Here is a 19761-nt window from a genome sequence, read left to right on the forward strand (position 1 = left end):
TCTTTATATTTTTCAAAAAGATTTTATTGAAATTTCAATTTCCTTTTTGTTTCAAAAATTACTATCAACAATAAATGACATTTAAGAGATATGAAAGAAATAAGATTGCAAATAAAGGATAAAGACTCAAACTTTATTAATAAAATGGTAGCCTGCAAATGGCAAGACTCCATGGATGATTACAAATTTTGGAAAGTGATAATTTTGTGGAAAAGGAACATTGAAATGTAATGACCCTATCCTCTCTCTCAACTTTGAATCCCTGAGCTAAGGCTTCCGTCGAAATGTGTTGAACTTCTTATGACGAACAAATGATTGCTGATGATCAAGTCTTGTCTGATGTAGTTACTTGCCATGAATCCCTAACTTTTTCCTGGACCGCCCTTTCGGGTTTTTCAGTCCACCGAGTAATTTATTCTGTTTATGTCTCTAATTTTTGCCTGGACCGCCCTTTCTAGTTTCCGATCCACCGAGACTCTCTTTTTTTGCCTAAGCCGCCCTTTCAGGTTTTCGACTTAGCGAGTTGTTCTTTTATTATTTTTAGGCAAAGTATTTCTTAACTACATCAGCATTCACGGGACGTGGGAGCTCCTCTCCATCCATAGTTGTAAGAATTAATGCACCGCCAGAGAAGGCTTTCTTAACAACGTATGGTCCTTCAAAATTAGGAGTCCACTTGCCCCTTGAATCAGAGGTGAAAGACAAGATCCTTTTGAGCACGAGATCTCCTTCTCTGAACATACGAGGTCGAACCTTCTTATCAAAAGCTTTCTCCATTCTTTTTTGGTACAACTGACCATGGCATAAAGCCGTCATTCTCTTTTCTTCTATCAAATTTAATTGATCAAACCTGCTCTGACACCATTCAGCCTCAGATGACTTGGTTTCCATTAAAACTCTCAACGACGGAATCTCAACCTCAAAGGGGAGCACTGCTTCCATACCATAAACCAGATAAAAGGGAGTTGCCCCTGTTCAAGTACGAATAGATGTCCGGTACCCATGCAAAGAAAATGGGAGCATCTCATGTTAGTCCTTGTACGTAGCAACAATCTTTTTAATATTCTTGTTAGCAGCTTCTACCGCTTCATTCATATTTGGTCGGTAGGGAGAAGAATTGTGATGCTCAATCTTAAATTCTTCACACAGTTCCCTCATCATACTATTATTAAGATTTGAACCATTATCGGTAATGATCTTACTAGGCACACCATATCTGCAGATGATGTCGTTCTTGATAAATCTGACCACAACCTGCCTTGTCACATTAGCATATGATGCAGCTTCTACCCACTTGGTAAAGTAATCAATCGCTACCAGAATGAATCGATGTCTGTTCGAAGTCTTGGGTTCAATCATCCCGATCATATTAATGCCCCACATGGAGAAAGGCCACGGAGAGGAAATAACATTGAGAAGTGTCAGAGGCACATGAATCTTGTCAGCATACACTTGACACTTGTGACACTTCTTTACAAACTTATAGCAATCACATTCCATTGTTAGCCAATAGTAACCTGCTCGAAGCATCTTTTTAGCCATCGAATGTTCATTGGCATGGGTACCAAAAGAACCTTCATGAATTTCATGCATCAACATGTCTGCTTCGTGTCTATCCACGCATCTGAGCAAAACCATGTCATAATTTCTCTTATACAAAACATCTGCATTGATGAAGAAACTTCCAGCCAATCCCCTCAGAGTTTTCTTATCTTTGTTTGATGCCCCAAGTGGGTACTCTTGGGTTAGAAGGAAATGCTTAATATCATAATACCAAGGCTTTTCATCTGTTACTTCCATAACTGCGAACACATGAGAAGGTCTACCAAGACGCCTGATTGTAATCCGAGGTTCCTCATTATGGAAATTCACTTTGTACATGGAAGACAATGTGGCCAAAGCATCAACCATCTGATTCTCATCTCGAGGGATGTGGTGGAATTCAACTTTGTTGAATAATGTCAATAACCTTCTGGCATAATCTTTGTAAGGGATCAAGCCAGGATGACGCGTTTCCCATTCTCCTTTAATCTGATTAATCACAAGTGCTGAATCTCCATAAACATCAAGAATCTTAATTCTCAGATCAATGGCCTCTTCAAGTCCCATGATGCAAGCTTCATATTCAGCAATATTATTTGCACAATCAAAACATATCCTTGCTGTGAAAGGAATATGTGAACCTTGCGGAGTGATAATAACAGCACCAATACCATGACCATGAACATTAGAAGCTCCATTGAAAATTAAACCCCATCGGGACCCAGGTTTTGGTCCTTCTTCTGGCAACGGTTCATCACAATATTGAGCTCTTAAATACATCACATCCTCATCTGGGAAATCCATTCGGATAGATTGATAATCATCAATTGGTTGGTGAGCAAGGTACTCTGCCAACACGCTTCCTTTCATAGCTTTTTGAGCGCGATATTCAATATCATATTCAGATAACAGCATTTTCCAATGAGCAATCCTTCCAGTTAATGCAGGCTTTTCAAATATGTACTTGATTGGATCCATTTTGGAAATCAATAGGGTGGTGTGAACCAATATATAATGTCTCAGTCGGCGAGCAGCCCACACTAAAGCACAGCAAGTTTTCTCAAGCAGCGAGTATCTTGTTTCGCACTCGGTAAACTTTTTGCTAAGGTAGTATATTGCATACTCTTTTCGACCAGACTCGTCATGTTGACCCAACACACATCCCATTGAATTCTCAAGCACTGTGAGGTACATAATCAGAGGTCTTCCTTCAACTAGAGGGAGCAAAATAGGAGGTTCAAGCAGATATTCTTTGATATTGTCAAAAGCTTTCTGACAATCTTCATTCCACACACATCCCTGATTTTTCTTTAACAACTTGAAAATTAGCTCACAGGTAGTTGTCATATTGGTGATGAACCTAGAGATATAATTCAAACACCCAAGGAAACCTCTTACTTGTTTCTCAGTTCTTGGTGCTGACATCTCTTGAATAGCTTTGACCTTATCAAGATCCACTTCAATTCCTTTCTGAATGACAATGAAACCCAACAATTTTTTGGAACGGACACCAAAAGTACATTTGTTTGGATTCAAGCGGAGACGATATTTTCTCAAACACTGAAACAACTTCAACAGAGCCTCCATGTGCCCTTCCTCTAATCGAGACTTGGCAATCATGTCATCTATATATACCTCAATTTCTTTGTGCATCATATCATGGAAAAGAGTGATCATGGCCCTATGGTACGTCGCGTGTAACACCCGTATATTTTAATTTTTAATTTAAATGGAAATTTAATTAATAATTAGAATTATTGGTGGTTTGAGGGATATTAATTGGGAAAGGATGGTTATGTTGTTGGGCCATGTGTGATGTTAAGGAATGAGGGGGTGTTATGTTAGTAAAGGCCCTATTCTAATTAAAAGGTTATTTTATAAAATAATAAGGCATGGAGAATAAGAGAAAGGAATGTGAAAAGAGTTTGGAACACGAAGAACGTGAAAGAGGAGCAATGGAGGGAGAGACCAATCAAGAACTCTTGGCTAAGGTAAGGGGGGACTCTTCCGGTTAATTTCTATTATGTGATTATGGGTAATGAGATGGATTAACGTATGATTCGATTCGATTTGGTATATTGGGATTTGATATTGTTAGGTATGTTATGATTTGGGATAATTGATGAATTTGTATAGATTGTTGGTTATTGATGTGTTGTTTTGATGTATAATGATGTGTGATGAGAAATTCGATGATTATATGCTTGTATGCGATGTATGGAATCGTTTTTGGGTGAAAAGGATGTGAAATCGCAGAGTCTGAATGCAGACCGTAATTCTGCAAAATCGCCAGGTCGCGCCGCGAACCACTGTTTGCGCCGCGAACCGTTGGGCAGAAAACCAGGAAGTTGTGAATACGCTCAGGTCGCGCCGCGTCCATGTGTTGGCGCCGCGAAGGCGTAAGTTTTTCTCGTTTCGCGCCGCGAACCCGGTTGGCGCCGCGTGCTGTAGTGATAATTGTTTTCTTTGAAAAATGTAAAAATGTGTAACTTTCAAACCGTAAGTCCGTTTTAGACGCCGTTTTGGACGTTGTTCCTTAAATTGAATGTTCTACCATATAAAATAAATATAACAACAATAACTTGATTTTATTTTGAAAAGTATCGTTTTCTTCAAATGCAGTTTATTCTTGTTTTGCGTAGTTGATGAGGTGCAATGGTTTGTTGTTTGCATAATTGAATATGTGCAATGATGGGTGTTGTTATAATGTGATTGCTTCTGCTTGTTATGCAAAATGGATGTTGTTCATGGTAAATATGGTTATCATGTGTTTTGATGAATGATGATGTAAATGCTCTGTTATTGTTGGGTTGATTTGTTGTACTTGGTACACGATTGTGAGGGGTGCTATTGTTGCACTGTGTGGTGAATGTTTTATCTGTTATGATGTCGTGGTTGTAAATGGTAATTGATATACATATATTGTTGATGTAAAATATGTATTTATTTATAGTTGAGAAATAGCATAACTGTGTGTGGCTATTGATTATCGTGGTAGTTGATGATTATGACATTTGGTTGTTTAATGTTGATGGTGAGCATGTTATGGTTGATACATGCATTTCATAATCATGTTGTGGGCTGTATCCCTTATGGTGGTGGGACAGCGGTAGCTAATTCCCATTGTGTGGAATTGGTGAGAGAAGTAGCCGAATCTTTATGGTGGTGGATCGGTGAGATGGGTTATCCCATGTTTGGTACCACATGCATATAGTTGCATTTGCATTAGGTTGTTGTGTATAATTATAACATGAATGGAAGATTGTCCAATGTTATAATATTTGATGACGGTGTAATTGTTATGGTGTTGTCTTTTGGTAATGTATTCTATTATTGTGTGAATTGATGAATAATAGATGTGAATCTGAATATATGACAAATTGGGTGAATGATATATTATGATGTTTTGTTGCTTATGAATGCATAACATTGATTAATTGAGAATGAGACTCACCCTTACTTTGATGATTTCAGAATGGCGAGTAGCGGCTTTTGGCTCTGGTGAGGATAGCTCATAGGCCAGTTTGTTAAGTATGGTGTCGGTGTCATGCTCTGATATTGTAACACTGGGGGAACGCTAGTTTAGAGTTGATGATGATACTCTGTTTTGTTGTTATTGGAGTAATTTTGTGAGATATTGCATAGATGATGTTATGCTTATCTGTTGATTATTGTTCCGCTGTATAGAAACATGATTCTGTTAAATGGATGATTTTCCCCTAAGTGAAGCATGACAATTGATTTATGAAAATTTGTTTTAAATTGAATTGTGGCACCCTTGTTTTCATGTTTTACTCTGAGTTATTTTATTAATTTCCGCGGGGTTTAGAAGGGTGTTACAATAGTGGTATCAGAGCAGGTCGGTCCGTCCGGCCAAATGTCGAGTCAGTTGAGTTGCACGACGGTTGTATACTGTCGGTGTATTATTCCTTGGTACGCGACATGTGAGTGAATCACTGTCGGTACTTGGTTGTTTGTTGCAGGTGTTGGGATTGAATCTAGTGGGGGAGAAGCTATGCTTCTCGGATATGTCTCAAATGCAAGATGTTAGCGTGATGCGGAGGGCAACAGTACGAGAGTGGGGAGTTATTGTTTTCTGAAGTGAAGGTGACATGGGCTGTAGACTGCGGTTGTTATTCCAGTTGGAGTCCCTCGGAGTAGATGGTAGTTATTTCTAGAAAATGGAATTTTGAAGTTGTGATGCTTCAAGTGCTACTGATGGATTGTGATGTTGTCGTGTGGGTAGCCCTATGTGAAAGGTCGCTGTTGAAGCGGTGATTAAAGGAAGTATTGTTGCAAACCTTGCCGTAGGATTACTAGTAAGTAATTGAGATGATGGTAGAGGTTATCGAGGTTGTTGAGAACGTTTTGACGTGCGAGTAATGTGAAGAGACGAGTATGATCTCAAGGATAAGAAGGTTGATGATGGCGTACATGAATTTAGTTTCGTGATGTTGCAGAAGATGAAATTTGCCGATGGGATGTGTTGCTCAAGTTATAAGAATGTTTGGAAGTGAAGAGATATGATAAGGAGCTGTTTAGAATGTGATTGATTTGAAGATGATGAGTTTTAGCGCGGGATTTCCTTAAGAAAAACGCAGGACAGTTGTTGAATCGTTATGAAACTTCGAAAATTCATAACTGGAGTTCTGGACATCCGAATTGAGTTCCGTTTGAAGCGTCGGAAAGCTAACGAGATGAACTTTGTTATAAAAATGGTTGCAGCAGCTGTAACATAATTAATTGTGACAGGATGACGTTGGAAAGAGGTGGAGTTACGGTTACTCTTGTTCTTATAACTAGACTTGTTTATTGGTACTGCACGGGATGTCAGTGTCAGTGTCAGTGTTGAATGGATCGAAGGAATACTTGGAAGGTTTTTGAGAAGTAATTTTAAGAATTGAATTTACCAATTGAGGAGTTTTGGATATATCGTATAGAGTGTCGCTGCATGATGTCAGCGTTGCATTTTTCGGGCAACGATTGGAAAATTCTTATTTTGAGTTCCGAGTGTCGGATTAACGTGCCGTTTGAACCTATGAAGAGGAGAGATTATGTTCTACATTATGGGAAAGTTATAAGTACAGTAGATTGATCTTATGAGGAGATATTCTGAAGACGGTTAAGGAAGCATGAAACTTGTTGAATAAGAATGCCTACTACCGCGATTGTTTGAAACAAAGTTGAGTAGAACATGTTGTTGATGAATAAATTGATGAGATGTTCGATCATAAAGATGATTTGAGTACCGATGGATTTTAGTGAGAAGTGAATTAGTAGTAAAGGTGATATAAACATTAGAACGGTTGAAGTCGTATTTGTGATGCCAAAGTGACGATAAGTATAAAGGAAGAATTTTAGAGGAATTCTGACACCTATTGAATGTGAGGGAGACTTTGTTGAGATTCCGAGTGGGATGATAATTGGACGTGAAGGATGTAATAGAATTTGGATTAAAACCACGAGTTATGAATGTTGTGCTATTGTGTTGCGTAGGAAGTCTTTAAATATGTCGGTGCTAATGATGTAATGAGGTTGAGTGATTGGATTTGTGTAACTGATGTTTTGAGCTTCAGAAGGATATTCTAGCAGGACACCGTAGTGAATTATTGGACTATGACGATGTTAATGAGTTTGGGTGCAAACTCGGAAAGGGACACTATTATGTAGTAACGACGGTTTATGCTTAAATATGATTTTTAACTATCTATTGACAAATTGAGGACTTGATCACCCTTAATCTCTTGTTGGTAGTAGACGGAAATCATATAAATGAGATGAACTTGTTTTGTTACCTTAATGGTATAAGATGTGATGAATACTAAGCCGTGAGAATAATCACTCACTATGTTGTGTGAACTTATGAAGAAGTGAATATGAAAGAGTGCAACATGGTGGATGATGACTTAAGACGGGTAATCAGAGTCGCGCAGCGAAAGTGTGATGTGGAGTAGTGTTATGAGTACTACTCGTGGGAAGTAAGGAATTAATATGTCGGAAGCCTACATAGAGAATATGTATTGATTTATATGTTGGATTTAGAATCTAGTGGAGGTAATGATGTCGTATCGAAGAATTAGAACTCTTTTGAATAATTTTCGAGATGACGAACATGTTATTATGGTTGTACGTAGTTAACGGGTATGTATTTGGCAAAGTTGAGATGACGAGTTGATACTATATGATGTTATAATAATTTGTTTCGTGTTAAGGTGATATTGTGGATTCCAGATATAATGAGGAATTATACTCTATGAAGGACGAAGTTGATTTAATTCTTAAAGAAGGGTGAGATTCAGTTTGAGCTATTATGTAAGCAATGGTATATCCAGGCTGATGAGTGTGATTATAACTACTTGTGTGTACTTGTTCCGATGGTTGGAATGTCTTAATAGATGTAGTAACTCAGGAATTGTTGTTGGATGAATATAAGTAATTCTAAGTGGTAAATAATACCATGGATGGTAAAGAATGATTTTTGAAACGAATGAGTAAAGAAAGTTGGAATCGGGTAAAACTCAGAAATCTATTTGGTATAGATGATTGTGATGAGTAATCAGAGTAGTGCGGAAAAAGCGGAATGTAAAGTGTTGGATAATTGCTGGTGTGATTTAAGAGGAGTCAGATAATTGGAATTCAATGGTATAGGAATATGAGTATTGAATTTCTTGAAGGAAGCGGTTGGTGAAAAGTGTAAGTATTACCTTATCGCTCAGATGAAAGAGTGTGTCTAAGGTTGGTATATTTGGTAGATGGAATGCATTACTGCATTGTTGATCAAGTGTGATCATACTATGGATTGTGTAATTGTATTACTCAGTTGTTGAGCGTATTGTATAGGTTGTACCTCAATGTTTTGTTGTTGTTAACCTTTTTGGAGCTAAAGCGAGTGGTATACTTTTGGATGGTCAAATGCGACGCAAGAACTGGGATTTGAATGTATGAAACATGTTTCCTGTTGGTTATGTCAGATGGATTTTGAGGATTGACCGATGGTAACGTTAATTGGGAGCTGGAGAGTCAGGTGGAGGACTCTTATACGAGCTGGTTACTTGAGGTATGTTTTCGAGGACGAAAACTCTTTTAGTGGGGGAGAGTTGTAACACCCGTATATTTTAATTTTTAATTTAAATGGAAATTTAATTAATAATTAGAATTATTGGTGGTTTGAGGGATATTAATTGGGAAAGGATGGTTATGTTGTTGGGCCATGTGTGATGTTAAGGAATGAGGGGGTGTTATGTTAGTAAAGGCCCTATTCTAATTAAAAGGTTATTTTATAAAATAATAAGGCATGGAGAATAAGAGAAAGGAATGTGAAAAGAGTTTGGAACACGAAGAACGTGAAAGAGGAGCAATGGAGGGAGAGACCAATCAAGAACTCTTGGCTAAGGTAAGGGGGGACTCTTCCGGTTAATTTCTATTATGTGATTATGGGTAATGAGATGGATTAACGTATGATTCGATTCGATTTGGTATATTGGGATTTGATATTGTTAGGTATGTTATGATTTGGGATAATTGATGAATTTGTATAGATTGTTGGTTATTGATGTGTTGTTTTGATGTATAATGATGTGTGATGAGAAATTCGATGATTATATGCTTGTATGCGATGTATGGAATCGTTTTTGGGTGAAAAGGATGTGAAATCGCAGAGTCTGAATGCAGACCGTAATTCTGCAAAATCGCCAGGTCGCGCCGCGAACCACTGTTTGCGCCGCGAACCGTTGGGCAGAAAACCAGGAAGTTGTGAATACGCTCAGGTCGCGCCGCGTCCATGTGTTGGCGCCGCGAAGGCGTAAGTTTTTCTCGTTTCGCGCCGCGAACCCGGTTGGCGCCGCGTGCTGTAGTGATAATTGTTTTCTTTGAAAAATGTAAAAATGTGTAACTTTCAAACCGTAAGTCCGTTTTAGACGCCGTTTTGGACGTTGTTCCTTAAATTGAATGTTCTACCATATAAAATAAATATAACAACAATAACTTGATTTTATTTTGAAAAGTATCGTTTTCTTCAAATGCAGTTTATTCTTGTTTTGCGTAGTTGATGAGGTGCAATGGTTTGTTGTTTGCATAATTGAATATGTGCAATGATGGGTGTTGTTATAATGTGATTGCTTCTGCTTGTTATGCAAAATGGATGTTGTTCATGGTAAATATGGTTATCATGTGTTTTGATGAATGATGATGTAAATGCTCTGTTATTGTTGGGTTGATTTGTTGTACTTGGTACACGATTGTGAGGGGTGCTATTGTTGCACTGTGTGGTGAATGTTTTATCTGTTATGATGTCGTGGTTGTAAATGGTAATTGATATACATATATTGTTGATGTAAAATATGTATTTATTTATAGTTGAGAAATAGCATAACTGTGTGTGGCTATTGATTATCGTGGTAGTTGATGATTATGACATTTGGTTGTTTAATGTTGATGGTGAGCATGTTATGGTTGATACATGCATTTCATAATCATGTTGTGGGCTGTATCCCTTATGGTGGTGGGACAGCGGTAGCTAATTCCCATTGTGTGGAATTGGTGAGAGAAGTAGCCGAATCTTTATGGTGGTGGATCGGTGAGATGGGTTATCCCATGTTTGGTACCACATGCATATAGTTGCATTTGCATTAGGTTGTTGTGTATAATTATAACATGAATGGAAGATTGTCCAATGTTATAATATTTGATGACGGTGTAATTGTTATGGTGTTGTCTTTTGGTAATGTATTCTATTATTGTGTGAATTGATGAATAATAGATGTGAATCTGAATATATGACAAATTGGGTGAATGATATATTATGATGTTTTGTTGCTTATGAATGCATAACATTGATTAATTGAGAATGAGACTCACCCTTACTTTGATGATTTCAGAATGGCGAGTAGCGGCTTTTGGCTCTGGTGAGGATAGCTCATAGGCCAGTTTGTTAAGTATGGTGTCGGTGTCATGCTCTGATATTGTAACACTGGGGGAACGCTAGTTTAGAGTTGATGATGATACTCTGTTTTGTTGTTATTGGAGTAATTTTGTGAGATATTGCATAGATGATGTTATGCTTATCTGTTGATTATTGTTCCGCTGTATAGAAACATGATTCTGTTAAATGGATGATTTTCCCCTAAGTGAAGCATGACAATTGATTTATGAAAATTTGTTTTAAATTGAATTGTGGCACCCTTGTTTTCATGTTTTACTCTGAGTTATTTTATTAATTTCCGCGGGGTTTAGAAGGGTGTTACATCGCGCTAGCATTCTTGAACCCAAAAGGCATTACTCTGTAACATAATGTTCCCCATGGCGTAATAAATATGGTTTTTTCCATGTCCTCGGATGCCATCTTGATCTAGTTATCTCCTGAGAAACCATCCATAAAGGATAAAATCTCAAATTTTGCAGTACTATCTACCAACATATCAATGTGAGGTAGAGGAAAATCATCTTTCGGACTAGCTTTATTCAAATCTCTATAATCAACGCACATGCGAGCTTTCCCGTCTTTCTTCGGAACAGGCACAATATTGGCAATCCAATAAGGATATACAGAAGTGACAAGGAAACCTGCATCTATCTGCTTCAAAACCTCATTCTTAAACTTCTCCGCCATATCGGGATGACTTCTTCTTAGCTTTTGCTTGACAATAGGGCATTCGGGTTTCAACGGCAAACGATGCTCCACAAGATCTGTGTCCAATCCAGGCATATCTTGATAGGACCAAGCAAAAATGTCAAAATACTCTTTAAGAAGCTCTACCATCCTCTTCTTAACATCTTGACCAAGCAGTGCCCCAATCTTGACTTCCTTCTTATCCTCTTCAGAACCCAAGTTGATGACTTCTAACGACTCTTTATATGGTTGAATGGTGTCTTCCTCATGCTCAAGCAATCGGGAAATCTCATCAGGAATACATTCTTCACTTTCTTCTTCTGCCTCATACACAGGACACTCGAAGTTGGGAGAGGGTGCAGGTTCATTACTTTCAACGGTTTTATTGATTAATCTGCACAAGTGATTATTATTTTAGGAAAAGGAAAGATATATGCAAACATGTAATCGTGCAGATTATGACAAACATATTTTTAAGGTTTTTTGTGTTACCACTTTCCAGAAAAAAGAAAAAAAGATAAAAAGCATATATATGCAGAAACAAAACAGGAAAAAGCCCCAACAACGTCATTTTCACCTTGGGCAGAGTGAAAGGATTTTGAAAAACATAAAAAAAATTACTTTGAAACATGAGTACACTCAGGAACATCCGCAGTGATCCAGTTCTTGATCATCTTTCCACGAGTCACAAAGTTTGGCATCCCTGGCTCTGGTTCTTCTTCAATGATAGGATTTATAGATGTTTTTAAATTGGTTGCATTTTGTGGCAAATCATTCCTGTTGTGTGTGTGTTGTCTTGACTAATGTCAAGACACACTGTGTGTGGAATTGTGCAGGATTGTACGGTTGAGCTAGTACAAGTTTTCGTTGGATGTCATGCTCGACGTCATAACATCAGTGTCTGGCAGCTGTAGCTGTTACTTTTTAGTTGTGATGTTTCCTTATTTATCTTAGGCTACTATTTAAGAAACTATATATTGTGTGATGTATGATTTGTGCTAAAATATCTCGTACTACAGCTTATGAAAACACCCTGATAATGTGGAAATTAGGTTAACCCTAATTTATGAGTGGAAGGCCCATGGCCCAAGTCCTGCTGCCTGCTGCCTATAAGAAGATTGCAAATCCTACTTTCAGAATCAGAGTTTTTGAACGTGATGACTATTATACTCTCTGTGTTTCCACCTTGTGTGTGTTCTTTGTGTTACTTGTGATCCAAGAAATTATCACGATGATGATTGTTTTGGAGTAAGGTGTATTTGTGTTTTGTACTTTGTCATTCTAAGCTTTTAAGCACGAGTGTGTGTATCTTGATTGAAGCTTTTAAGCCGATCAAGGTGTGTTTTGAAGTGTGTCTTCTCTCTTATTTGTTTAATGTCTGTTTGTAATCACTGATGTGATTAAGGGGGAGTGAGTGGAGATACTCAGGTCTAGGATTAGATTGGAATTGCATTGGGTAAGTCTTAAGTGAGGAGTTGTAAACGGGGGAGTTTAACTCTAAATTAATACTGCTTATATTGGATTCCCTCCCTGGCTTGGTAGCTCCCAGAGTAGGTGTTGTTGTACACCGAACTGGGTAAACAAACTTCTGTGTTCTTTACTGTTTTTGTTTACTTTCTGCATAAGTTTTATAATCCGTCCTGAAGTGTATGTCATAACATCCGACACAACATCGATCGTGTGTTACTAGAATTTCAATTGGCATCAGAGTAGGCACCCTTCCTGTTTACTTCTGGGTGAGATCTAGGAAAAACAAATTCTGGTACTATGGACAAGGATGCAATAGTTTATGGGAATAGACCACCCATTCTGGATGGATCGAACTATGACTACTGGAAACCTTGTATGATAGATGTTCTGAAGTCTGTAGATAGCAAGACCTGGAGAGTTGTGAGCAAGGGATGGGAACATCCTACGAAGAAAGACAAAGATGGAACAACTATTTTAATACCTTAAGAAGAATGGAACAAGAATGAGGAAGAACTGGCTTTGGGAAACTCCAATGCTGTAAATGCGTTATTCAATGGAATAGATAAAAATATATTCAGACTTGTGCAACACTGTGATCTGGCCAAAGATGTGTGGGATATTCTCAAAACAACTCATGAAGGCTATGGACACAATAGAGCTGAATGTCCCATCTATCTTAAAGAGCAAAAGAAAGGGCTAACTGTCACTTGGCTTGATGGAGATTCTGAGAGTGAGTCTGAAGAAGAAACTGCAAAACACATCATAGCACTAACGAATGTTTGTGCATCTAATAATGATTCCTTGCAGGCCCCCAAAGATCAGCATGGATGTAATCAAGGGATCCATGTGTTCTTTGTTTGCCTTTGTTGAACTTCACTCTGCAAGATTTTCCTAGTACACGAGGGTTCACATAATTTCAGCTTTTCGACTTTGTCTCCACCAAGCAGATTTTGTTTCCCTAATTCGACCAGACCTCTTTCACTGACATGGCCCAATCTCATGTGCCAAATTTTTGTCTTCGACAAAGGTTTCGTGGATGCAACATTTTTCGAACCACTTACAACTTCAGCCTCAAGGGTATACAAGCCTTGTTTCTTCACGCCTCTCAAGACTTCCTTCGACCCCTTCATGACTCTTAGGATACTTTTCTCTCCTTGGAAAACATATCCTTTCTTTTCGAATTCACCAAGAGAAAGCAGATTTCTCTTCAAGTCAGGAACATACCTGACTTCAGTCAACAACCTTATTGACTCATCATGGAGCTTGAACCTCACAGATCCAACACCTGCAATCTTGCAAGCTTTGTTGTTTCCCAGCAATACTGATCCACCATCTTGATCATATAATTCCTTGAACAAGTCTTCGTTTGGAGTCATGTGCCAAGTGCAACCTGAATTCATAATCCACTCTCTTTTCGAGTCACTGCTTGAAACCACAAGAACATCAGATGATTCAAAATCATCTTGAACAATGGTTGCATTGCCATTATCCTTACCTCCATGATCTTTTAGGCGTTCAGGGCACACCTTTCTCGTGTGACCCTCCTTCTTACAATGATAGCATCGAATACCAGATGCTTCGCCACTATAAGACTTCGACTGGATTTTGCCCTTCTTCTTGTCGAAATTACCATCCTTTCGCAAGAATTTTCCCTTAACGGCCAAACTTTCACCAACATTCGAAGGTTTATGCTCCTTTCGTTCGTTCAAGTCCTTAGAATACAAGGCTGATTGAACTTCTTCAAACGTCAGGGCCTCCCTTCCATACAAGAGAGTTTCTTTGAAGTGAGCATGTGATCGAGGCAAAGAACACAATAGTAACAGCGCTTGATCTTCATCATCGATCTTCACATCAATATTTTCAAGATCAAGAATCAGCTTGTTAAACATATCCAACTGCTCAGCCAACACTTTGTCTTCAATCATCTTGAATGAATACAAAGCTTGCTTCAGGTAAAGTCGATTTACCAGTGATTTGGTCATGTACAAACTTTCAAGTTTCACCCATAACCTTGATGTCGTCGTCTTCTTTGATACCTGCCGGAGAACCTTATCACCAAGGCTCAACAAAATTGTGTTGTGTGCTATCTCGAACATATTCGTCTTCTCCGCTACCGTCAATTATGCATTCATGACTGTCTCTCCCTTCAACGCTTCCAAGCAACCCTACTGAACCAGTAGGGCTTTCATCTTCAAGCGCCATAGACCGAAATCATTCACTCTGGTGAACTTTTCAATCTCATACTTTGTTGAAGGCATCTTCTCCACGCTCACTGCACCAATTTGTTGTAAAAACGATGTCAAGAACAAAATACAAAAGGGAATTAGGAGAGATAAGAAGAACACAAGAATTGGTTATAACTGATATTCTTTCACTTTCTCTTAAAACAAGATTACAAGTTTACAAGAATAACAAATAACATCGCTCACCCTAAATTAAGATTTGCAGCTTGCAATAATGAGAGACTAATATGCTATTTATAATAAAACCTAACATACTAACTAATGAGCTTTTTCCACAAGGCCCATTACACAAGCCAACTTAATAAACAAGCTAACTTAACAAATTAGGGTTTAAACACTAAAACCTAATTTAATATGCTAACAACCCTAGCATCTTCGACACAAGCATGTGAACAACCTTCGAATTCATGCTAAATCCTGTCGAACCAAGAAGCTACCCTTCGATCATACTAGAGTTCGATCAAATATCTCCATTAGGTATGATAATTTAGCTCAAAACATAAGAACTTGACCCATCGCCGGGCACTATAAATACCCTCTTCATTAGAGGGTCAGATATTCAATTGTCACTCTCTACTTCTTACTTGCTTTCCTCACTATGAATCTCACTTTGACATCAGAGTATTTTGCAGGTACAACTCCCTCACTTTTTTTCTTCTGGACCGATCACAAGTCAAGTTATAGATTACTGAAAATTCTTCTGATCCCGATAAGATCAAATATAATAAAAGAAGGAAAAATTAAAAAAATAAATAAATATATTTTAAATATAAAAAATATTTGAATTATCGAATCTAAAATCTATCTTATATCACTATACCGAACTATTGGTGTTACACCGACTATTTTTATTTAAAAATTCACTTGTACCAAACGAATTCTTTGTAAATTTAAAACTAAATAGATTTTAAAGTGTCAAATTGAATCAAGCTAAACAAATTATTCTCAAATTAAATTGAAATAAAATGAGTACTTTTCTCTTTGGTAACAACAAGTAGTACATTACAGTTATCTAAACTCAAGTAAAATAAATACCATGGTCAAAGTAATAGCATTAGTAAAACTAAAAATAACTCTTGGTCAAAATAAATCCATAAAGCCAAACCTTAACCTAGAAATAAATTCTAGTAACATCCCCATTCCATCCATCCCATTCCATGCCATTATCAATGGTCCTACTATCATTGAAGAGTCAAGACGCGTTATTATACGCGTGTGAATAAAAAATAACGCCGCCGCACATTGATTTTCCTTGGTCCACCCCATTCCTCGAGCGTTTCTTTCTCATGTCCGTCCACAAACAATAGCAGCCAGCCACGCCACTTTCTTTCCTTTCTATTCAACCAACAACACTTACACAACACTCTTTCCTAATAATCCATTCTTAAATTAAAATAAGTTAATTAATTAATTAATCTCTTTTGTCTGTTCCCAATTATCAAGTCACGCGGCGAGGTAGAAGATTCCGCCGACAACTTTTCTACGTACTCACTCCACTATCTTTTTTCTTTCTAAAATTAATTAATATATTTTTGTTATCAAAAAGTAATGTAGTAATGCTGGTACAATTCACCAACGTGCTGTTACTTGTTGACATTGCGGAGCCATCAAGTAAAAAGCTTCCTATATTCCGACAAATCGCTACCTAATTCCGTGCGCAATAAAATGACCTCTCAAGTTCCACTTTTTCTTAGCAAATTAACACGCTAACAAGAAATTAAAAAATCACAATAATGGTTTTGGCCGCATAATTAGAATTAGAATTAGAATATCTTGCTCCGTCCAAATTATTTTTAATTCTCTCACATAAGTACACCACTAACAAACACTTATTTGTGGTTGAATTTAACTTTCAATTGATTCTAAGGTTAAACTTATTATTCTAAAAAAATATACTCTTTCCATTTATTAAAAAGAATTAAAAATTTTAACTTATGAGCAATAATAAAATTACTTTGATATTTAATTGATATTTAAATTTTTATTATAGAAAAAATTATTTTTAAAATTATATATGAGTTTAATGGTAGTGCACTGTCAGTGTAAAAAAGTATTACACAGACATCCAATCAAATTATTTTAAAGTGCCAAATCATATTAATTTAAAATTTAAAGGATGAATTGGTAAGATACATGGTTGTCATTGGTTGACAGTGTAAAAATAATTTACCCGTCAGTGCACATCCCCTTTTCTCATTATATATTTAGTCTATATTTAAATACATTTTTCATTTAATAAATATTTAATAAATATTTTAAAAGAATATTTTATAGACTAGATGGAGTTAGGATGGCATACTAGTTATTAAAATTTGTTTGTAAAAATTCTTTTTTTTTTTTGGAAGAATAAGAAATTATATATATAATTCCAAAAACAGTTATGTACAAAAGCGGCCCATAGGGCCCAGCTCAACACAAAAAAAAACCTATACAACTCAAAGAAGGAATGGAACAATTTTCCCTCTAAGACTTGTTTTATTCCAAACTCTTTGCACTATTCTATCAATAATATCTCTAGACTAGAAGGAATGTAAAAATTCATAAAATAGAATAATATCGAATTCGATTTCTGGTGAGAACAAAATGTTTGGCCAGTATTCATACCTCAGTTTACAACTCTTGATTAATAGGACATCTTTTTCCTAAAAACCATAAAGTTAAAACGATACATATATAAAATTTTGATTCGCAAAACAAATATGTTTCACTGGTCGGACCGAACTTATTTTATCACCATAAATTGAATATTATAAAAAACAATAAAAGATTATCACGTAATTACGTTTTCTAATCTACTTTTTTAGTTAATCTAATTTAGTATTCCATTTTTCTTTCTTGAGAAAGCCTAAGATGTTGATGAGACGAAACAAACTCATTTGTCGGCTATATCCTACATAGACAGCCCACACTCCACGTAGATATAGATGACTAGTATAGTAATTAGCCTCCACGTTCTATTATGTATCCCACCCAACCCAACATTTCACAGTCAAACTCATTGTTGACTATGTATCCACCCTTTATCTCTCTTTATTATCATTTTCTTTCAACCACATCATCATCATTCATCATGACCCATAACATACATACATACATCCATCCATTACCCCCTTCTATAAAAATAACACATTCTCCTCACTAATCACATACTCTCTTCCTTCTCTTCTTTACCACCTAAGAAGAAAAAAAAAATAATACTTTTCCCAAATTTCAAAACAAAAAAATTGAAACAATATTTTATTAAAGTTAGTTACGTTAGTATCGTAACATCGTTAATATTATCATGGCGCCGAAGGTTAAGAGCGGTGACATTAACGTGAAGAGTAACGGAAACGGTAACGGTAACGGTAACTGCAACATTAACGGCGGAGTTGTTAAGGAGCCTCATTTTCGCGGCGTGAGAAAGAGGCCATGGGGAAGATACGCCGCCGAGATCAGAGATCCGGGAAAGAAGAGCCGTGTCTGGCTCGGCACCTTCGACACGGCGGAGGAAGCGGCGAGAGCCTACGACACCGCCGCACGTGAATTCCGTGGTCCGAAGGCCAAAACAAACTTCCCTTACCATACGGAAGCTCTCAAGATCCATAGCCCTAGCCAAAGCAGCACCGTTGAATCCTCAAGCCGCGACCGTGACCGTGACCGTGACGCTGCTGCAGATTCTTCTTCTCCGCTTGACCTCAATTTGGCTCCTCCGATCAAAGGTCCGGTTCGGTTTCCGTTTCAGCATCGGTTTAGTCTGAATCCGATGACGACGGTAAACCAGGCGCAGGCGTTTTACTTTGACGCTAATCTATGCGCCGGGAAGGGTTACGGATTGGAATACTTTCCCTCCGTGAAGGCGAGTGCAATCCACGCGACGACAACCGGTGCACAGAGTGATTCTGATTCTTCATCGGTGATTGATCTGAACCACCGTGAGGACGGTGTAAGAGTAAAATCCGGTAGAGATTTCGGTTTCGATTTCGATCTTAATTTTCCTCCTCCGGAAGATATGCTATAATTCAGAATCTCAGATTTTGTTTTTATTTTTGCGGATTAAGAATTTCTCTTTAGTTTTTAATAGTAGAGAAACACAGCAACATCCGATAAAGAAGAACGAAACATGTGTGAATGCATAGGCGACTGTGTCTATTTTTTGCGACAGAGAAAGAAACCGTTGGTTTCATAATCTGTTGTTCCGAAACTTCACCAGTTTGTTTCTTTAAAGATTAATTGTAATGTTTTTGGATTTGTAGCCAAAGTATAATTGAAATTAACACACAGAATTTGCAGTATTTGATTGTTTAGTACTAGTATCTTATATCCAGAATACATGTATATTAGTATAAGTTTTGTTCAATTTTGGACTTCATCTTTATTTTTAATTAATTCAAGGTTAAAGTAATAACTTGTGTTCGTCTCAAATTTATCTTTAGTCAAGAAATGTATTGTTTAATCCATTTTATTTGAATGTATTCAAACATAATAAACTTAAAATTTGAACAACATTTAAATATAACTTGTTTTTAAAAATCAATTTTTTTCACTTTACAATAATCATGTACATGATTAAAATTGGTGTCTTATGAGCGACAAGGAAAGATGAAGTTGATTATACTCTTTGTTGATTGACATTGATTGGGTGTTGGGTGGATTGACCTGCCGCCATGTGACAAATGGCTCTTGTTACCTTGGTACCATCAATTAAAATTGTTTGAAAATTTTATCATTTTTCTATCAACAGAGTTTTTCGTTTTCATAGAAATGAATATAATCTTATTTTATTATTTTAGTATTTATTATTTGAGAAATGATAAGTGTACATTATTAATTTTCTACACTTACACCTTAATTAAATACATACAATGCACAAATTTTATTTTTAAATAATTTTTGTTGTCTTGAATTTTGTGTAACCAA

At 37.0% G+C, this 19761-nt stretch overlaps 1 protein-coding gene across 1 annotated transcript; it reads left to right on the plus strand.

Moving 5' to 3' along the window:
* Window positions 1-17996: 17996 nt before the first annotated feature.
* Window positions 17997-19136, plus strand: LOC131642124 (ethylene-responsive transcription factor 4-like). Its single transcript, XM_058912407.1, has one exon. The coding sequence runs from the start codon at window positions 18146-18148 to the stop codon at window positions 18860-18862; it is 717 nt and encodes a 238-aa protein (XP_058768390.1). The 5' UTR covers window positions 17997-18145; the 3' UTR covers window positions 18863-19136.
* The last annotated feature ends 625 nt before the right edge of the window (window positions 19137-19761 follow it).

Source organism: Vicia villosa, unplaced genomic scaffold (assembly GCF_029867415.1).
Source record: "Vicia villosa cultivar HV-30 ecotype Madison, WI unplaced genomic scaffold, Vvil1.0 ctg.004520F_1_1, whole genome shotgun sequence".
Taxonomy (NCBI): Eukaryota; Viridiplantae; Streptophyta; class Magnoliopsida; order Fabales; family Fabaceae; genus Vicia; species Vicia villosa.